The sequence below is a fragment of the Clupea harengus genome, chromosome 15, assembly GCF_900700415.2.
Source record: "Clupea harengus chromosome 15, Ch_v2.0.2, whole genome shotgun sequence".
Taxonomy (NCBI): domain Eukaryota; kingdom Metazoa; phylum Chordata; class Actinopteri; order Clupeiformes; family Clupeidae; genus Clupea; species Clupea harengus.
The window spans coordinates 23,950,455-23,972,858 of NC_045166.1; the positions used below are offsets into that span (position 1 = coordinate 23,950,455).

At 46.8% G+C, this 22,404-nt stretch overlaps 1 protein-coding gene across 15 annotated transcripts in view; it reads left to right on the top strand.

The window, feature by feature from the left end:
• Nucleotides 1-22,404, top strand: part of epb41l2 (erythrocyte membrane protein band 4.1 like 2) — an 81,757-nt gene that overhangs the window by 19,661 nt on the left and 39,692 nt on the right. For 14 of the 15 annotated variants that reach the window (XM_031581099.1, XM_031581103.2, XM_031581096.2 and 11 more), the window contains exons 2-5: nucleotides 5,181-5,860; nucleotides 7,278-7,499; nucleotides 19,586-19,690; nucleotides 21,248-21,290. In XM_031581099.1, the coding sequence (XP_031436959.1) occupies nucleotides 5,195-5,860; nucleotides 7,278-7,499; nucleotides 19,586-19,690; nucleotides 21,248-21,290 (1,036 nt within the window). In that variant the 5' untranslated portion in view covers nucleotides 5,181-5,194. The remainder of the gene's footprint in view (nucleotides 1-5,180; nucleotides 5,861-7,277; nucleotides 7,500-19,585; nucleotides 19,691-21,247; nucleotides 21,291-22,404) is intronic. The other variant, XM_031581108.1, reaches the window with a different exon arrangement.

Here is a 22,404-nt window from a genome sequence, read left to right on the forward strand (position 1 = left end):
CATAAGAAGTTGCTGTGGAGCGCAGGCAGAGAGGAATCAGCCAGTCACATTAGTCATGGCCTCCATTCTCACTGGAGGCTGCAGGAAGTCGTCTGGCTCGCAACGCTGTTGCAACACAGGGAGGATAAGCTGATAAGGCAACAGCTGTTTTCAGTGAAAAATTAAATTTACATTGGTCAACCCAGCGTCACACAGGCTAGGTCGTCTTTTCCAAGTTTGTGAGTGTGGAGAAGCTAATCTTGAGGTTAATACACACAAGGTTGCATTTCGAGTAGAGTTCAACATCTTCCTCAAATCCAGTGTAGAACGATTCCCAAATCTTAGTTGTGTCCAATGGGTGAGCCATTCCACAGATATCATCCAGCATTGGACATCCAGTTCACAAAACCTTTACCCTGGGCCTAATTAATTAGATCCAGAGTTGGGATCCTGTAGTCCACACCCATGCTCCAGTCAAAGGTTCAAACTGTACTCACACAATAGGCCTTCTTTAATAGGTCTCATGTTGTAAACTTGAGTGTATCTGACAGACAAGGAACTAGCTCTGGGGTGCGTTTCCCCGTTTTTCAGTGATGCTTTTGGGAAACATGGCCTCTGTGTGTGTGTTGTTTTGAGGAATTGGTGAATGTTTGTTTGGATCCAACTGGCAAAAACTTTGTATTTCCTGTTTTTGGCCTCTGAGGGGGATTGCACCTGGACATATTAGTGACATCATGGGCTCAATGGAAAACACTCAACCTCCTTAGAACAAGAACGGGACCATCCAAAGATGCTCTGGTCAGATGGGGCTACAAGACTGGCCCAACCACCTGTGAATGTGGACAAGCAGACCATACAATGGAACACTGCCTTGTCTGCCCTCTACTACCTAACCCTTGCAGCCCAAAAGACCTTGCAGTATTCAACAAAAACGCAGAGGACTGTGTAAAGAAATGGGAAACTGCCATATAACTATCACGCTTCAGTGAAACGAAAAGAAGAAGATATTAGTGACCATTTTTTTTATTATTATTTCAGAGCATTCTTGAGAAATGAGTTAAAATGTAAACGGTCAAACATCTGGTTCCAAATGTATGACTGGTGTTTTTCTTAGACACGTCTAACTTGGCTAATCGCATGATCAAGTGTTGAAAATGAATCGCCAAATCACAAAGGGTGATTGTCCAACAGGCATTTAAATGTTTAAATGTCACTTGTGGTTAAATGACGGTGAAAAAGATCAGACATCCGTGGGGGCTTGTTTAACGAGTGTATAATGCAGATGTCTGGGCAGTTGGCAAAATGGATGCATTGTGAGTACTCGAGTTTGCCCAAGAGGCGATAGAAGAACATTGTTGCTGCTGGCAGGGGTTCAGAACATTCACAGATTGGAGCGATCTGCTTGAAGACTTAAGTGATATACATTTGCAATGTAATATAGGATCACTGGGCCTCCTGAACCTTTTAAAATGTGTAAAATGAAATGTCTTTTTGGACGTGTTGGTGACTCCTCAATAGCAGTCTAGTGTCCAAACTGTACTCACACAACATGCACGCTGAAAGGTGGTAATATTCAGGTCTGGCTCACCCAGCTGAATGAGGGCCCATGCACAGGGATATTCATTTTGAACAGTTGATCATAGTGCGATTAGCCAATTTAGACAGCTAAACGGGTTATGATCATCGTTTGTAAATTGCACTCATTATTGCTGTTTATCTGTGTGCGTACAAGCTACCGGTATGTTTGATGAGTGTTTAAAGCTTAGATGTTGACCAGAAAAGCATAGGCTAAATGCCTTTCATAAATTCAACCCCTGGCGTCCGACTGCATTTACTAATTTAAAAGCCTTATATATCACTCAGCATTGACTTTAATATTGCCACAACTTTGAAGTTCACTTTGACAGCATTGATTTATTTTTTAGCCACTTACAGATTGCTATGACCAAGCCCATACATATGCAACCCAGTTAATTAAACAATTTATGGGTGTTCTCCATTGAAGTATGGCCCTTAGAGCATTCTCTCACGTCCATAGGGCGGAATTATTAATGTGTCCCGCCCCATTGCCCTGTTGCAGGTGTGACGTGGCCTGTGCTTTGACGGAAGATAAGCCAAATCCCTGACAGCTCCACACAGCACTGATCTGCAGCTGGGCACTGAACACTCAGAATCCCAATTCTGTCCTCTAACACACACACACACACACACACACACACACACACACACACACAGATTGAGAGCTTTCTGTGAAAATACAGACTGTCCCGCCTAGTAAACGCACACACTTTGATAGCAAAACATATGCAAAGCTTAAAGCTAAACACTTGTTTTACATACACCAAAGGTGTACGCACACACACACACACACACACACACACACACACACACACACACACACACACACACACACAGTGTTCTGGCAGGCCATGACTCCAGGTCTGTTGTGTCTGGTCAGAGGTGGATTAGGAGCGTGGTAATATTAGCCTCTTAAAGCAAAGAGGATCTGAAAGCATGAGAGCACACCAGCGCCAGGATCGAGAGGCCATTTTGTAGGAGCCCGCCGAGACATGATTGGTTTTGACAGGTTGTGTTGTTTCAACCACTCTCATCTGCAAGGCTTGCAGTTTGGGGATTTAGGCTCTGGCCCACGGGGGTGGCAGGGCCCTGACACTGATACTCGCTGATTGGACTCGTAGACCGGTGTGTTCCTGCTCATCGTTTTCGTCCGCAGCCTGAGCAGAACCTGGTCACGGAGGTTGTTTTTCGAAAATGTGTTGGAAAATCCTGCAAAGACAATGCTTCTTGTTCTCACTTTGAGGGACGTTGCGGTGCTCACCAAAGAGCCCGCGGAATTGATGACTGTTCCCATAAAGACGATACTGGTAGTGTGATGATTTACTCCTAGCAGAAATGGATTGAGTATCCTAAGACGTAAGAAACAGTTGCCTGAGTCTTTATCTTTGTAGGAGCGTGACCATTGGTCTTTTGGGCCAAGGTGTAATCCGTGTATCTATACCAGGGGCTATGAGTACATGTGATTGTGACTATATATGCTGACGTGTGACCATTCAAAAACGTTAAACCAGTGCCATACCTTTTTGTTCTTCGTGTCTTTATACAAAGCGTAGTGGTTTTATATTTCAAAGTTTCACTTGGCCAGAGGTGCGTTTTGCACATGACCTCAGTATCGGAGGTACATTTGCCAGGAAGTAAGCTGTGGGTTGTAAATTCATTTTTACTGCTAAATGAATTATCATCGCAATCCAATAAGGGCTACCAGAGGGCCAGCTGGTCTTGGTTAAGAGGTCCTGAAACATCTCTGCTGTCAGTGGTCATCAATGGCACAGTTTACATAACGTCCTCAGTGTACTCCTACTTATTGGAGAGATCTACTCTTTCCTGTTTCTCTCCATCTCTCTTTCATTCTCCCTGTGTCTCTCTCTCTCTCTCTCTCTCATTCCCTCCTTGTCTCTCTGTCCTTGTCTTTTTCCCTCTCTCTCTCTCTCTCTCTCTCTCTCTCTCTCTCTCTCTCTCTCTCTCTCTCTCTCTCTCAGCATCTCTCTTTTTTTTTTTTTTGCTGTCTAGCTCCCAGTCATGATTTGCTCTCCCTTCGGTCGTCCCCGACACCGATTATGAGTAACAACCCTCTTCATTAGCAGAACGGAGGCAGCCTTCACCATCAATCATAACAAGCCAAATACAAAAATTATATTTCTTGGATAACCTTTCTTAATTGCTGCACTCTCTCACCTTCCATGAGAGGGGGACTCAGCACTGAGCTCTGCTCAGTCAGGCTCTCGGCCCCTCTCCTACTGGTTAAACTCCCCTGTGTCAATCTCATCACGTGATCGGCTTAAATATGTGCAGCCCCCGCCGCCCCCCCCCCCCCCCCCCCCAAACGAAGTACATAAAATGGCTTCTTTCGCTCATAACTCTCCGACCGTTCAAGCGTGCGCCGCTGCTGTTTGCTATTTATAAATTCTCCCGGCGTGGGCGCTGAAAATAGGCGCACCATGAAATGCGTTTGCGCCAACACGCACATATCGATTGTGACAGGATAACTGAAGTGGACGTTGGAATGCCCCATGGTGGATAACCCAAGATTCAGCTTTGTATGCTGCGGACAAGACTTCCTGTTTGTTTAACCAAGCCTCCCCCCCCCCTCCCCCCCACCACCACCACCACCACCCCACAGTGTACCTCTTGGTGCAAATTAGCCCAGACATAATTTGCCAAAAACACACACAACTCAACAACTGAGCTGTACAAGTTTTCCATGACTGAATCTCCAAGGCTCAGCTTCCAAGGCTCAACATTTGGATTCATAACTGATTCTCAGTGAAGACACCGAGATCAGTCAGACATCTCCCCAGAATCCCCAAACCCTGCCGTTTAGCCTCCCTTCGGAGACGGCTTGTTTCTATGCCGTTGGTTTGTGAAGTTCATACTGCTTTCTGTGCAGCTCCCTGCGTCACTAGACTAAATGAGCTACCCTAGCTGTGAACCTCCTGTGAGTTCTCCTGCGCCCATGCCCTCATTCTATGCAGAGAGGAATGTGGAGGGTCTAAAATTCCCATTGCCTCTTGAGAGATGTTGTCATTCTGAATGAATTGTAGAGTTTGGGTTTGGGGGGTGTGTGTGTGTGTGTGTGTGTGTGTGTGTGTGTGTGTGTGTGTGTGTGTGTGTGTGTGTGTGTGTGTGTGTGTGTGTGTGTGTGTGTGTGTGTGTGTGTGTGTGTGTGTGTGTGGCCTATGTATTTATGGGTGTGTGCTTGTTCTCTGGTCAGTGATATTTGGGCTTAAGAAAGAAAAATTGTTATGCCCTAGGCAAAGCTCTTTTGCTTCATTTCTGCGCTTCTACACCGTGTGATGACGCCTTCATTGTTGCTACCCACGCTGCCATTTAGGGGAATTAAATTACATAATGATGCTCAAAGCCATTATTACATAGCATAGCTAATCCGAATGAAAAGGCTTGAAACTGAATGCCACTTCCGTGCTGCACTATATGAAAACCGGAGCCACCTCATTGTCCTTGCTTATAAAACAGATTAGTGTATCTCGGTGTCACAATAGAACAAAATACCGTCTGCTCACAACCTACCAGGTTAATATTTAACCTTGTTAATGTTCCTCCTGGCCATAATGATTTTTTTTCATGACTCATCTTTCCGCTCGTTTCTCTCCTTCTCCTCACAGTGCACACGGGTACCATGACGACAGAGGTGGGATCTGAGACGGAGGTGAAGAAGGAGCCGGAAAAGGCGGAACAGCCCCCGGCGACCGCTACAGCTCCAGCTCCTGCGCCACAGGAAGAACCCGCCAGCGAGGCCAAGCCAGCGGCCGAACCAGCGGCCGAACCAGCAGCCGAACCAGCGGCCGAACCAGCGGCTGAACCAGCGGCCGAACCAGCGGCCGAAGAGGCAGCAGCAGCAACAGCAGACACCCCAGCCTCTGAGGAGCAGCAGACCTCCGAGAGCGAGCAGGCTAAGGCGGAGGAGAAGAAAGACAAGAAGGAGAAGGACAAGGACAAGGAGGGTGGAGGCAAGGGCATCTCCCGGTTCCTTCCTCCATGGCTTAAGAGGTCCAAGTCCCAGAGCCAGGTGGGACCCAAAGAGAACGCACCCAAGGAGGGGAGCGTGGAAGCAGTGAAAGAGGAGGAGGAGGAGAAGAAGGAGAAAGACAAGAAGGAGGACGAGGCGGCGGCAGAGGAGTCCAAGGTCGACGGGGAGCAGCCGGTCCAGGCCTCAACAGCGGACCAGTCCCAGGAGCAGCAGCAGAAGGAGGAGGCCGCAGAGGAGGCTCCGCCCGCAGAGGACGCAAAGGCAGATAACAACAAGGAGGAGGAGAAGCACTCCATAGGCAGCGCCGAAACCCAGGTAGTCCGCAGTAAACATTTTGGTCAGAAGGAGCAAAAGGATCATTTGATGTGCGCTTTCAGAGATACTCTTGTGCTTCCTGTTCCTCTGGTCTTGGTTGAGGGTTCCGGAAAACATCTTTCTGTCTCTTTCTGAAACATCTTGCACTCTCTGACCCTCTCCTGTCCTTATGTCAGCTTTGAGCATGGGCACCACTGGCCTGGTTCAGCTGCAGAGGAATTGGTGCCGTTTATTTCAGTCCGCTAGATTCTATATAAATACGTATGTGCCAATTCTTCCCATGATGCCGCAGGGCACCTTGGAGAAGAGAGAAACCGAAATGGGGACAGCTGATCTTCCGAGCTGTAATCTCGAGTCATTGCTGTGAAGGTCAATTAGTTACTGCGTCATCTATGCGCCCTCGAACAGGCGAGGGTGCAATTGACACAACTCTCAGCTGTGTTTGAGTCATGCCAAAAAAAAAAGTCTGCATTCTTTTTGAGTTGGATCAGACGTAGCAATAAATCTCTATCATTGGAGAAGGGCGGCGTTGTGAAAAGAGGCATGCAGCAGAATGAATGATGTCGTCCTTCATTGTTCCCATCGATATTCCAGGCCGGATCGCCTCCTGTTTTCCATGTTTCCCATCTCCATCCGCCCAATGACCTCATCATCTCCAGCCGGCAGTCCAGCGGAAAAAATGGCTGTGACCGTCCAGAGCGGTGCCGTCTTTCTCTCTCTCTCTCTTTCTTTCTTTCTTTCTTTCTTTCTTTCTTTCTTTCTTTCTTTCTCTCTCTCTCTCTCTCTCCACTCTCTCTCTCTCTCTCTCTCTCTCTCTCTCTCTCTCTCTCTCTCTCTCTCTCTCTCTCTCTCTCTCTCTCTCTCTCTCTCACTGAGTGAAACAGTATGGGTCTGCTTCATCAGTCAGCTGACCAAAAAAAAGAAGATAATCCAGGCTGAGACCAGAACCTCTCTCAGAAATGACAAATGGAAGCAGACGCCCCCAAACCTTCTTTACATTAATATGTATGATGGTTTGTGTGTGTGTGGGGTCCGGGGGGGATGTGTACACTGATAAGACCAGTGTTTGTCTCACACGTGCATCAGCAACCATGAGTGTGTATGCTCATGAAATCTGTGTTTTAACATCCGATCTGTCTGCGCGTGCATACTATCTAATTGGCCGTGTATACTGATAAAATTAGTGTTTGTCTCACATGTGAAACATCAGAAACCACAAGTGTGTACGCTCATAAAATCTGTTTCGTGTGTGTGTGTGTGTGTGTGTGTGTGTGTGTGTGTGTGTGTGTGTGTGTGTGTGTGCGCGTGCGCGTGCGCGCGTGCGTGCGTGCGTGCGTGCGTGCGTGCGTGCAGTCTAAATGGCTTCTGATCTGCTTGTGTGTGCTTTTTTTTTTTTTTTTTTTTCTCCCCCCTTTAGCCTGCCAAGGAGGAGAAAGGTGAGGACTCCCAGGAGAAGGACGCAGAGGACGCCAAGCCTGAGAACGGAGTGGAGGAGAGTGAGGAGGCCAAGAAGGAGGACGAGCCGACGGACAAGGCCGACACCAACATCCTCTCCCCGCTGCGGCTCACCAAGAAAATCAAGATGGTCATGTGCCAGGTCACCATGCTGGACGGCAGCCAGTTCCCCTGTGAGGTGGAGGTAAGAGAAGCCACCACACCCGCTCTGTTCCTCTCTCCCTGGGGAGGTCTAGAGTCCACGCCCGCCCGCCCGCCCGCCCCCAGGGGCTTTTCAAGAGGAGGGGGGGGGGGGGGGGGGGGGGGATTATATTTCCCAAGCCTGCTTAAACTGGCCTTTTCTGAGATCATCTCTCTCTGTTGTTGTTTTTGTTATTGTTGTCGATTCCCTGTTGATCCCCAGCCCATGGTGAGCCATGAAGTCAAGCGTGCAAAGAATTGAACAAAATGAATGGTACTTACCCAGAGATTATTGGTATCTGCCTCGCATTAAGTTCCGTCCGAGATTGTGGCCTCTTTGGGGTTTTGCTTTAATTGAAGGGGGATTACATAGACCCTGTGGTATTGCTTTACCTTAAGTAACTCAAAGGACATTGAAGGACCATGAAATGAAGAAAGTGGGGTCGCTTAACGTTTCACCGCCATGTTGGAAACGGACACCATGACCCTAAACTCCGGTTGAATTGCTCTCAGGGAATCCACTTTGCCCCTGCCTGTTCTCAGTACTCCATTGTCTTGGATGATACTCATCATCGTGATGCTTTTTCTGTGGCAGAGGGAGGCGGGCATTTTCTAAAAAATCTGTCCGAAATAGATGGGAGAAATTGAGTGTGTGTGTGTGTGTGTGTGTGTGCACGTGTCACCCTCTCATCACCCTTTTGAAATCCAGTGCTTATTTTTAGGACAGCAATGTGTAAACAGTGTGGAGGTAGCTAATGAGGCCATGTGACCCAGAGAACCAGATTACCCAGCAGGTTTATGCCTTTTACTCAGCGCCTTGAGGAACCATGGCAACAGGGAGGCTTGAGGCCCTGATCGTGACTACTGAGAATAGTGGAGACGGTGGGGGTGGAGATGGTTGGAAGGTCTCAGGTGACCCTGATAGCCGCTATGCAAACGGAGTTGAATGTTGTGTTGAATTTGTGTTTACATTTTTGATTTAACACTGAATTTTCTAAGAAATAGTGTTAAGCCAGGCATGCGTGCAAATGGAACCTGGAATCTGAACGTCAGTGTTTGAACTGGAGGGGGATCAAAAATCATCAGGCTGCTGTTAATTAGTGTCGTCTCGCCGTAAGTAATTCTGACTTCAACTGTAAAGCCATCGGATTGGAGTCGCATTTTAAACACCGAATGTGAAAAGCCAAATGGAACAGAAAGAACCAAAACAATAAGCAGCTGCTTTATTAGACAGGCGAGGAGAATGGAGTTTTGGCTAGGCTCCACGCCTGAGTCTTGCACAATTAATCCGCCATCGCCAAATTCAACCGTGTCCATTTTTATTTGTATCTCTATCGTGAGATAATGTTATTGTTATCCTAGCTCTCAGTGTTTTCTTTAGGCGCATGTTCCTTTTTGGTCATCGGTTGGGATCGCATGGAAGATGATGGGTCTGTAATCAAGCTATTGGGTTTCAGTTTATTGAGGCTCTTATTTTCTCAGCCTTCCTCTCAGTCGCTTCAAGGGGCCCATTACTCCTCCTGATCACTTATCATTGGCCTTGAAGATGTAAGTAATGAGAGCTCACTGTAATTCTGAGTGGGGCGACAGTGGTACAGTGGTAGAGAAGTCGTTTAGTAATCAGAAGGTTGCTAGTTCGATTCCCTGTCGAAGCGTCCTTGAGCAAGACACTGAACCCCTAATTGCTCCTGATGCGCAGTGTGCCATCAGTGTAAATGTAAAATGTGTATACATTGTAAGTCGCACATATGTAAGTCGCTTTGGATAAAAGCGTCTGCTAAATGACTAAATGTAATGTAAATGAGTATAGCCAGTGTTGTCATTTGCATGCTAATAGTGCGTGTGATGAGAAATTGATCCATTGTGTGTTGTGGGCACCTTTTTCACGATGGTGACTTCACTACATATGGTGCTCCTATATGGCAAATCAAGGACCCTCGCACGAATGCACAACACTTTAGTCAGACATCTTCCTCGTCTCCAGTCCTCTCCTCTCCTCTTTGGTTCACTCTCAGTCCCTTGGCCCTGAAGACTGAATCTGTGTCCTTGGCAGACCTCAGTGTGGGGGGGGGTGAAAGGCCACTGGACCAGAGTCATCTGCCTGACAGGCCACACACACACACCCCACCCCCAGCCCTGGCACAACTTGAACTTGGTGAAGACTGCTTTTAAAGCTCCTCCATGTTGTTCTACCAGAGCAGGCATTTGATTTGAATAGGAGATATTGAAATATTGGTGTATGTTGAGAGCCTTTACAGATATTGAAGAACTGTAGCACTCACTACAAAATCCAAGTTGGTATTTCCTTTTGAACGTAACGTAGAGCTTAGAGAAGTTCATTTAGTTAAAGTTTAGTATTAGAAGTTAAAGTCTCTGTCCGCATCCTCAGAAGTTCTTTTGGGCAAAGCTGCAAGTGGTTCAGCTTGGCATTGTCCCAAGTACACACCTTAGCCTTTATCTTACACTGTCACTAATGAGTATTTTAATGACACGACAATATAATGAGTCCTGAAGGAAATTGTCTTGGACGTAATTATAGTACAGTGTAGTATGGGAAATCTTTGGAACGTCACGGCTCAGACTTTTTCTCTAGATATTGCTTTAGATTGACTTCAAAGACAGGCGGCGCTAGAAGACCCCCAGTAAGTCTGTGTGGGTGTGGGGGTGTGTGTGTGTGTGTGTGTGTGTGTGTGTGTGTTAGACGCACACACACACACACACACACACACATGCGGTATGGGTGGGCTGGTCATGTAGTAATGGGATCATGGCTGCCGCGGAGGTGGTGCTGAAGCGATCAGCCCATGAGCTTATGAAGCAGCCTGGGCCTCTGATCCTGGGCGTGACGTGACGTGATGGGCTGGGACTGGATGCAGTGGGAGCGGGTCAGGCCCTACTGGAGGGGGTAGGGCAGGGGGTAAAAAGAGGAGTGCTCCACGGGGGCTCGTCTGGGGACCCCCTCCCAGGAGCAGATTAGGGGTGAGAAGGGCGGGGGGGTGAGGTCAGGGGGCAGTTAGAATGAGGTTAGTTTGGTTGGGTTGGTGGGTTTACCCCCCCTATAGATTTAACCTCACAGCATCTGCCGGGCTTGGCTTGACTGGACATGTGCTATGGTGAGCCGGTGCTGACATGATTAAGAGGCCAGAAACGTGAGCCTTCAGCTTCTTAATGCTGATAACTCAAGATGACTGGACTGTTAGCGGTTTCTACAGTTAGGACCCCTCTGCCATGAAGGCTTTCTCTCTGGGTTTGCTCGGTGCCTTGTTTCAGCATGTCAGCTGTGGCCAAATCTCTACCGTCCCAGAGCGCAAAAAAAGTAATCCTTAGTACTATAATATGAGTGGATTTCAGTATCACAATTGAATTTAAGAAGCCATCATGTGGTAGGTTACCTACAAGAATTGGGCGGGTGCAATTTTGGCATCTTGTTGAAGGCCACTGTAAGTTGTACTACCAAGTAAGTAGCATCTGTCATCAGCGGTGAGGAAACGCGGTACATTTTGTCTATACGTAAAGGCAAGGCTCTGCCAGGATGTTTTGTCAGTCAGGGTTATGTTCTTTAGCCGTTGTTATTTTTGGTGTATAGTATCCGGTGATATTTTTGTTGTCTCTGGCACTTTTGTCAGTAATGATTTTTTTTTTTTTTTTTTTTTAGCCGTTTGCAGCTTCAAAACCTGGGGCCAGGCCATTTTTGAGTTGCCTACTATTTGTGTTGGTCACCTCTCTTTTGGAGCCTCTGGTGCATGTTGGTGGCAGCTGCTGCTGCTGGTGATGGTGATGGCTTTTGGAGCCGGTGGGCCCAGCCAATGGTGACGCCGGGGCCCAGCCGGTGGAATGGGGCCTGCCTGGCTGGCTTGAATTGCTGCGCGGCCAGCACTGTTTTAACAGGGCCAGCTTTGTTTGCACTTTCAGAAAAGCTGAGGCATCAGTAAATGCCATTGTCGGGGACCAGTCATCCAGAAGACGGTGGCATATTTATAACGAGATGTAATGTGGCGCTCCCATAGCCGTGCATCGCTAAAATGAAAGAGATAAACAAAGCATTCCGCAGCTTAACCTTAATATTTTGTGAAAAGCCACCCCCCACCATCCATCCATCCATCCATCCACAGCCCCCTCCCCATCTCTCCTCACTCTCAATCATGAAACCCCCCGTTGAGAGAACAATGCAATGTCTGCTGAATGACCAGGGCAGGCCACTTTGCACGTCTAGCACCCTCGGGACTGACTCAATGCCGTTAAGAGATATATTAAATTCTCCCCCCCCCCCAACAGGAGGTGATGATCACTGTAGATGAGAAACACTTGTGATTGTTTAACAGGTACAATGCAGCTGAGAATCTCCACACAAAGGGGGGGGGGGGGAAAAACACTCTTGCCTCTCCCGCTCCACTTTCTCACTGTTGCAATATTTATGTGCCTCATTTCATTTATTTACTCCCCTCCCTTCGTGTAGGCTCCCTTCTTGATTTCTCTGGTTGGCGGACTCTCTCTCTCGCTCTCTCTCCGTCTCCTGGGTCTTATTTTGGCTAATCAGTCTTCCTCCCCCATTTGTCGCCAGCCGGGCGTGGAGCTACCCTTAGGTGATAAACAGACACATGACTGGACTCAGTCCACCTTAATAGAGCCAGATGTGTGTGTGTGTGTGTGTGTGTGTGTGTGTGTGTGTGTGTGTGTGTGTGTGTGTGTGTGTGTGTGTGTGTGTGTGTGTGTGTGTGTGTGTGTGTGGGTGTGTCTACAGAGACAGGCTTGTGTTTGTGTGTGTGTGTGTGTGGGTGTGTCTACAGAGACGTGTGTGGGTGTGTCTACAGAGACGTGTGTGTGTGTGTGTGTGTGTGTCTACAGAGACAGGCTTGTGTGTGTGTGTGAGTGTGTTTACAGAATCCTCAATTAAGCAAAGACTATTGATCCCATCTGTGTGAGAATCAAGATGCTTCTTGGATGAGTCAGTGCCCATATGACGAGCACAACATTGTCCGAGAGAACATCCAGGGTCGGCTGTTACAACAGCAGATCTGCTCTCTTCCCTTCCTCACCGGCCAATCAGCAAACTGCTGTCTATACGTCTCGACCAATGGGAACGCTGTGTCCTATATACCCTCTCCACATATGGCATTTTTTTTTTTTTTAATACTCCCAGGACATGTGGATTTGAAAAAAATAAACGATATAAAATCCCAATCCGCTCACAGGCTCTCGCGTTTGAGGAAGGGAAGAAAACAAAACAAAGCTGTATGTTGTGAAACACTGGTATGTAAACATACAGAGTCTCTGCAGAGATGTATCTGTGAGGGGTGGGGGGCGGCCATGTTGGAGAGAGGCTAGCCAGGACCACCGTAAAAAGCTCAGTGGCCCACTGGTCTCTCTGGCTGGTGAATAATTTAGCAGGGCTGGCTGGCTGGCTGAGCATTAGCGGGTGGTTGAGTGTGATGCGGAGGAACAGGAGAGGGGGAGCGTGAGGAGGGGAGGAGAGAGGAGAGGAGGAAAGGAGAGGAGAGGAGAGGAGAGGAGAGGGGGAGCGTGAGGAGGGTCTCTGTGCTTTGGCCAAGCTGTATCTACTGGCCACCACCAGTGCTATTGCTGCTGCTGCTGCTGCTGTCACTATTGATGGAGATGTGAGCAGTGTGAGGTGTGATCTGGAGCAGGAGCGAGTGGTTGTCTCCTGCTCTGGGTCAACAGGGAGGGGGGGGGAGGGAGGAGAGAGAGAGAGAGAGAGAGAGAGAGAGAGAGGTGAGGGAGCATGAGAGTTGACAGTGCAGGAGAGAGTGCTCTTGTTCTGTCTCACTTTTCCTTTACCCCACCCCCCATCCCATGAATGTGGAGTATTCTGAATTGGTGGAGACGTGGGTGGCACCATCTACCATAAATTACAGGTAGAAGATGGTGGCAATTTTGGTCACTAGTCTTTTCCTGGAGGTTATCTCATGTCACTCCCATAAACTGGGCACAGGCCTTGTCGTTGGCATAGGTTGGATTCTCACTCATCCCATCTTTCTTCATCAGTGTGATCTGGGATTTGAATGAGGTGAATGGGAGTCCCTCTTTCACTATACTATATAGGCAATGTTGAACTTGATGCCCATTTAATTCTCCTCTGTAGAGCGATTACTCTAATCTAACCTCTGAAAAAAAAACGTGGGGAGGGGCTCAGAGTTGATGATACATCTGGTGATGCATCGGCGGCCCCTGCAGGTTTTGTGTTTCTTATTGTTGTCGTGCAAGTTTTAAGCTTAACTCTAGACTTGTTACCGGGTCAACACAGTTTAAGAGCATTTCCCCCGTACCGCAGCCACGGCTACTGCGGTAGCCATTGTGGTTTATAGTAGTACTTTTCCCTTCGCTGGCTCAGTCGGTCTCTCCCTGCCTGCACCTGTGCTCTCATCATCATTCGTGAGTTGGGATCTTTCATTGGCTCTCCCTCTCCAACCCCCCCACCCCCCTCCTCTCTCTCCGCACTGTTTTTTTTTTCTTTTTTTTTCGTAAATAGTCAGCTGCAGGCCGCTACACGGTAAATGGATTGTTTCGTGTGTTTCAGCCTCACATGCGCGTGTATGCATCCGCTGACGAAAGTGCAGGCAGGGAGAGCAAACGAAGAAGGAGAAGTACTACTTTCAACTGTAATGGCTGATGCAACACCCATGCTGGAGTGGTATCAAAACAGCCTAATGATCATCATGCGCTTGCACAAATGTGACCATGTGGAAAAAAAAAAAAAAACTCTCCAAAAAGGGTGGCATGCTACCATGTTCCGCTGTCTATCACTGTACAGGAAGAAGTGTCAGACGTTTGGAAAGCAATGTTTTTGGTCCAGTGAAAAGCATCAGATCTGATTTTGATTGTGCTGATTTGAGGTGTGCTCCTTCAGAGCTCCTTATAAGAGTCATGCTGGAGAGATTCTATCTGCTCACGCTGGCAGTCCCCCCCTCTGCCACCGCCACGTGTCCTGTTAAGCTGTTAGCAGCGAGCCTAGACATTTCGATTACCCCTGACCTGCCAATTTCAATTAGGTGTCATCTGAACAGGCGTTTGCCTGCCTATATTCCCGCCAATCCACCCCCCCCCCCCCCCCGCTCCAAATGTACTATGTTTGGCACCAACTAACACAAGCTGCCCAGCCCCTCTCCGAATTCAATCAGGGTCTCCAGTGATGTCTGGGCATTTAGTGGATTTGGCTAGGAAGGCTGGGTGGTTTGTGTGTGTGTGTGTGTGTGTGTGTGTGATATCTAGAGGGCACTCGGAGGTCACCTCATCTCTGGTTTCAGTGTTGGGAGGTGTTCTAATAGTTTTCTGACGAGTGTTTGGATTAAACTGAACTGTTCACATGTGGGGCGGGGGGGGGGGGGGGCTGAAGTTAACCGACGGCTGTCTTCACTTGTCAGAAGCACAAAGCCGCCCAACTGTAAACTCCGGGCGCCACTTAATCCTTTGTTGACAAAAAGTGGACGTGCATTAGCTTTTTGGCCTCAGACCTCCGTTCAGCCTTGGGTCCATGAGGTCACGTTCTGAATAAGCAATCCTTGCACGGACTTAACTATGACTAATGACAAATTGCAGAGCCAAACTGCATTTCGTTTGGTTGCTCGGAAACACCTGGCGCAGGTGTGATGGTTTCCATGGAGACCCGTCCCCTGATATGCCCCTTGCAAATGCGCTATCTGGGGGTTAGGTTGGGCCGAGGAGCCATATGTGTTTTTTTCCAACCTGCACTTTACCTAATTGAAAGGGCCCCTTTTTCCCACATATCTTCTGTAAATCCTGTTAAGATTCCCTGCAAAACATGATTAACTCAAAAGCACCAAAAACGAGTCTTTGATCAGAGTGTCTGAGCCACGCCGTCGCTGCATACAGTACTACATTTGATTGTGTGTTTCGAGTCGCGGAGACGACCACCCGTGTTCCCTGTCGGCAAACACTCTTAACGAGTCTTACGTGACAGCGCTGTCCGGAGTTGCTAAATTAGCTTAAGCCCTCAGTGGCTGCAAAACACGTACACAAATGACCAACTGCGCCTCCCTGTATTTACACAAAGCTGAAACGCCCATCTCAAACATAAACCGCCTGTCAAAACGTCTAATGCTTCTCTCTCTCTCTTACTCTCTCTCTCTTTTTGTCTCTGTCTCTCTGTCTATACACCCACCACAGTGAATCCCTTTAAACAGCAAATGGCTGAACAGTGTTCGATAAGAACGCATATGATGTATTTTGAGTCCATTCCACTCATGATCTGTCTAGCACTAATGCACTCCAGCCTCCCTCTGTGTGCTTTTTGTTCTTCCGGCTGATCAATAGTAAAAGCTGTCATCCATTAACAGTGAAGGCCGCACTTAGTAATGACCATTGACCAGTCAGTGCTAAAGTGGTTTACAGGCGCCAAGAGCAGGAAGTGGCAGTGGCGGTGGATTTTACAGGTTAATCCGTCCCAGTCTTTGTAAACAAGTGCTGGCTTTCCTCTGATTTGGTTGGTTTGTAAAGCACCAACCATCAGGGTTCCCATGAGGAAGGAATACATGAGCGGGTTTTTTATTTTTTTTGGAATTTGAAAACAAACAAAAGCTGCACCTTTGGCACACACATGGATAGATACAGACACCCCCCCACACACACATTCAGGCGCGCACACACACACACCAGAAGTGCTGTAAAACTACCACACCCAGCTCAGCAGTGCACGCCAACTGTAGCACGCAGACTGGAGCTCATATGACAGTCACTATTGTCAAGCCTGAGAGAGAAAGAGAGAGAGAGAGAGAGAGTGAGTGAGTGACTTGACTCGGAAAAAAACCATACACGGTGGCATTCTGTAAAATGACTGATGATGTCTCGGCATGCAGTATCTGAAATAGTTCCCTTGTCTGCAGAGGAGACAGAGATGGGGAAAAAATGCACTTCTCACACTCACACAGAATTTCAACCTCGCCGACTCTTGTTGCCGTCTCAAAATCGATGTCATTGTTCTTTGCGGACACTTTTATGTTTTTTTTGTCCCGGGGGCTTGCCAATGGCCTCTGTTCTGAGGGAGGCAGAGAGTTCACACTCTGGCTTTTGTGCCCCGGCCTCAAATGGCCCCTTTGGCCCAGCGAGTGTCACCAAACCGAGTGTCACCAAACCTCCATGCACACAGCCCAGGGGGGCTTTGCTGGGGGTTTCTCTGTAATGCCACGGCTCTGTGTAGATCTGCTGTGCCGGCGAATACAGAGGCATTCAGTGCGAGCGAGAATGAAAGACAACGAAGGTGGGAAAGATGAAGAGAGAGTGAGAGAGAGAGTGAGTGAGTGAGTGAATGCAGTGTTTCCCCTACCGTTATATTAGGGGGGCGCCCCGCCCCCCCAACGGCACCCCCCGCCCCCCCTGGAAGGTCAAGTTAATTTTGTTCAATTTTATTTTCTATAAAGCGCCAGATCACAACGGAAGTAATTTAAGGTTACCTTTCCTATAGAACAGGTCTATAGCTTGTTCTTTTATTAAGCAAAATAAATAGCCTTATGTTATTTATCTTATTTACACGACGGCATGTAATTTCTGTCTCTACATGGTCGCGCGTTTACAATTATCTGCTCTCTGTATCGCGCATGGCAGTTCGGCCGCGATGCGCACAAACACACACACAGGTGAGCACGCTCCCACCAGCGGACAGAATTGGGCTTAAGAATCAGTGCACAGCTAAGGACACTTTTAAGCTTTAAAAAACTAATATCCAGGCGTTTATGAATCCGGCAGAGATCTTTTCCTAGGTAGGGTCGCCAATGAGAATGGCTACAACAGACGTGGAAACAGAACGTACGTACAGAATGTCCGCACCGAAAATTCAGAAATAGATCTGGCTTCCATTTTTTATCATTTTCCGCGAGTTGTGCGTGGCCCTTTTTACATAGACTCTGGTAATAAATCTATGAAATGTAACGAAAATTATTTATTTTGCTGTGAATAATGAAGGAAGCAATAAATCCGATTATTTGCCAAACCCTGTTGCCATGGAGATTTAACGTTACTTTCTGTTTGAAGACAAGGTAGCAGCTAGTGTTGAAGAATGGATGACTTGAAATTGGACGACTTTAAATTAATATATGAAATTAAACATCAACACCTATACGGATAAAATAAATAAACAAGGATAGCAAAACAGGTTGATAAGCAATGAGAACGGCAGAAACACAGGCAGGACGTCAGATGACGAGACAGATCATAGTGACACAGGCTGTTTTTTTTTTTTTTTTTTTCGTCATATGAAGGCTGAGACATTCATAACATTTTATTCAGTCGTACTGGTCCTTTTGTAATGCCAACATGTGCACTTCGTTGTGGATAAGTAAAGCCTATTTTGCTACATTTTTGTAGTCCTGGTAATCTTTTGTTTGGCATATTGGTGAGGTTATTAAGAGGACCATTTCTCAATCGTTTTGTTCTTGATGAATTAATGTTTGTTTATTAATCAATTATTTTCAACAAATAACTCAATTATAATTACAAAGAGGACAATTCATAACTTTTTATCGCAACTTTCACTTGTTTCGCCAATTTCATTGCAACAAAAACCTAAAAATCAAAACTTTCATCGCAACTTTTTGGAAAAGCTCCTGCGAAATCAGGAATTTTAGGCCGCAAATATCTTAAAAATGTTTCTTCCAGAAGCCCAGAAAGATACACCGGTGCAGCGACAAAAGCTGCACACTTTGTGGATAATTGTCATAAAAAGACATGTTCCGATGTTTAGTTGTTATATTGACTGCGGTCATTAAAAGAAACACATGAACACCATGATTCCTTTAAGCGTTTGTGTCGGTGGCCACGCCACGCCACGCCGCGCCGCGCACCGTGCAGCGTGCCGCAGCCCTCCCCCCCCCCCCCCCCCCCCCCCCCCCCCAAAGCTTTAAACCTAGGGGAAACACTGGAATGTGAGAGAGGGTGAGGAGGTGTATGAGGCAGAGAGCAAAAAACTCAAATGGGAGGGAGGGAGAATGAAAGCGAGAAGAAAGAAAAGCAAAAATGCCTGTGTGTGTGAATAATAATAATACCATCACTTTCTGACCTTTCAAAATAGTGCTGTCAAAATAACATACATTTTTGCGATTCATTTGAAAAATAATGAAGCTGCCTGGGTTTTGTTATTCTTTGTTAGTGCATATGTAGGCTTAAATAGATGTTAACATACCTGGGGGCATCGCATGTACACCTGACACAGAGTTGAATTCACGAGCTTGAAGGTCTATTGAGCACAACTAACCCAACGGGCAACTAACTACCGACGGGCTGACTTAGGGACGCTAGCTCCCTTCAAAGTATCTCCCTCCCCGAAAATCCCTTCACACTTTACGTACTACACATATAATAGGTATGCCTTTCAAGCTGACAGTGAATTTTTATGGCATTGATGGTTTTTCTTGATTCTCTCCTGTCAACTACAGATTTCTTTACAGTTTGAAAAGATGCTATTAAACAATAGTACTTTAATGTAAAAAAAATACTTCCTTTGTGTTTTATTCTCAGTGATTTTTACATTTAAATATCCGTCGTTTGAGTTATTGCTATTAATCACAGCATTTTTCTTTTCATTGATTGACAGCACAACTTAAAAAACCAATAACAAGGGTGCGGTCTGCATGTACTTCAGAGACCTTAGATGTATTCAGCAGAAGTTATTTCTGCAGACCTACACTAATAGTTCTCATATGAGAATAAGATTGGAATCTCCTGCTCTACAAAAGACATTGCATGACACACAGCTCCTCCCCGTACAGTGCAGGTGACCGTTGGAGGTTAAAGTCGTGAGTTGTGCACTGTAGATGCCCCAACAGCCCCCCTCCCTCCTGGGTTAATGAAGTGTGAAAGACAAGTTCATGACTTTCAGATGTTGTCAGTCATCTTCAGCCCGGAGCGTTTGCTCGCAGAGAAAACAGATGGGGAGATGACCGCTGCTGGAAAACTCCTTGAGCTCCGATGTCCATTACAAACCTAACAGTCGAGCATCTGTCAAAAGGCGGACATTTGGATTTTAGTGTGCGAACGTCAGGATTTATGCTCAGCTCTTACCATTTGTTATTTTAATGTTTTTTTTTTTTTTTAAATATCTCTTGAACTCTTACTCTCTTGCAGAAACGGGCCAAGGGCCAGTACCTGTTCTTCAAAGTCTGTGAGACCCTCAACTTGCTGGAGAAGGACTACTTCGGCCTGAGCTTCAAAGACAACACAGACCAGACGGTAAAGTATAAACACTGTTTCCATAGCAACGGCAATCATCACGTGACCTGCAGGTTTTTGTCATTAGAAACGGCGGTCATGTGAAAGATCCTAGAAGTTCCTTGAAGCCACAACATGGAGATCACATCATCATCATCATCATCGTGTGATGTGTTTGCGTAATGGGGCTTATAATTAAAAGCTGGAAGTTTGCACCAGATTAATCCGCTGTGATTCATAGGAAACCCATGGCGTGTGGGGATGCCGTGTTTCCTTTGAGGTGCATCTGAGAGCATGTGGCCGAACCGGCCTGGAGAGGCTTGTGATATCTTTCCAGGGCCACATCTGCTAGTCTGTAGCTCCATTTCAGCACATCTAACTGGGTGGGGGGGGGGGGTGGAATGGAGTGAGGGACTCCCTTTCCTTAAAAGTTGCTTGCTTGAGATGTGTACAGTAAGGTCTTTCACCTACACACACACACACATACACACATGACAGAGGGGTGTGTGTGTGTGTGTGTGTGTGTGTGTGTGTGTGTGTGCTCTGGCTAGCCGTTTCCTCTGCAGGGAGAGGAGCAATCGCTTCTGCTCCATATGGTTCCAGTCTGGGCCTTGTAAACTCAGCTTTAATGATAAAGACTTAGCAGACACACACACACACACACACACACACACACACACACACACACACACACTTACCTCAGATAAGTGAGTAAGGACAGAGTAACGAGATCAGCATAGTTGCCATGCGCCAATTTTAGTGTGACTGTTCCACGTTGACATGGAAAGAGCCAAAATACTGTGTGCGTGTGTATGTGTGTGCGAATGTGTTTATTTCCACTCAACTGCGCTGAATATGCCTCCTCTGTGAGATGGATTTCACAGAGGTCTTAAAAACAAGCCCAGGCAACAGGACTTGTATATTTTTGTGTCCGTTGTAAAGCGCAATTTCCCGGCTTCGCCTAACCTTGTAAGAGTAATTGGGGAAATCGTGGACTTCTGGTACTGCTATTTGTGTGCAGAATATTTGCAGATAAGTTCAACATGAGATCAAACTAGCTTTGTGGCATTCTGTGGTGTAAAGAAACCAATATGTAATTCCGTAAAGCAAGCATTGTTGCGAAAACAACATGAAGTCATATTCTTACGAAAATATTGTGTTTATCCATACCTTCACTGCCAATTCTTGATGGAAACCAGCTTGAAAGGAAAAGGGCAAGCATTAAAGTGATTTTTAAATTTTTTTAAATTTTTTTTTTAATACTTTTTACTGCTGCGAACCCCACACACAAACAGAGTTTCACACACCCCTTTACACTTCCTCTTGCCAATCAAATCAGTGTTTCTGTGGATTTGTTTTTGGTGTTTTTCATTGTTAGTCATCGTGCTGATTTTTTTTTATTTTCACATCTGTATGTTATTACAACCTTAAACCTGTTTTGTTACGTGTGTGTGTGTGTGTGTGTGTGTGTGTGGCGGCGGCGGCGGCATTGAATCAATGCCCAGGTTTGCTCTGAGTCAAACTGGTGTGTGTGTGTGCGGAAGTTTAATATATCCTTTCTGTCTGTCTTCCTTGTAGTGCTGGCTGGACCCTCTGAAGGAGATGAAACGGCAGATCCGCAGTAAGTGCTGTTTACCTTTTAAGACTCTTCCAAAAAGCGTGCTTGCACACACGCGCACACACACACACACACACACACACACACGCACACACCAAGACCACCACAGCAGCGCAGCCAACCTCAGAACAGCATGGTTCTCACTGGACAGTGTTCAGAGGATGGAGTCGTCTGTGAGTAAGAGGCAGTCCATGCCAAAAAAACCTTGCCCTATTTCACAGTAATAGCAATCCAGATAAGAGGGTAATTAGCTTGCTGTGCCAGTCTAAACAGCAGTTGACGGCATGAACGCCAAGGTTTGGTGTTGTTAATGCAGGGCAGTGTTGTTAAGGCAGGGCAGTGTTGTCACTGTGATGATGAACTGCGCTGTACCTGCTGTAGTGCAGAGACTTGTTTCCCTGGATCCAGATGCTGTGAGAACATCTGGAGAGTCAACTGGGTAATTAAGAGATGGACTGCGGGGATTGGGTGTGGATGGGGAGGGGGGGGGCAGCACTTTTCCAATCTCAATTATGAGGATGACGTGTGTGTGTGTGTGTGTGTGTGTGTGTGTGTGTGTGTGTGTGTGTGTGTGTGTGTGTGTGTGTGTGTGTGTGTGTGTGTGTGTGTGTGTGTGTGTGTGTGTGTGTGTGTGTGTGTGTGTGTGTGTGTGTGTGTGTGTGTGTGTGTGTGTGTAAATCTGGATGTGTGTGTGACATGTTTGTCTTTTGGGTGGAGTGCATTGACCCATGGCAAGGAATTAGGGGACTCTAAATCTCTTAGGGGTGTAATGTGTGTTTGACGTAGTTGGAGGACCAATCAGCCGTTGATCATTCCCACAATCCCTGTGTTGTCCACCCTGTTTCCCTGGGGCTGGCTCTGGGATGCTGTGCAGTGCCTGAGCTCTGAGATGCTTCAAAGAGCTCTGTGGTTGGCTGTGTAACATTCCACGGCTTGGCTGCCTGCCCTGGCAAGATAGACCCGTCTGACACTCTTAGGATCTTTTTTTTAATCTTCTTTGTCCCTTTTTTTTTTATCCTCAACCGTCTTCTCTTCTTCTCTGGATCTGTAGTTCTTTATTATCCAGTTCTCTTTTTGTCATCTTTATGTTACGTCATTCTCCTTCCCTACATCTCTC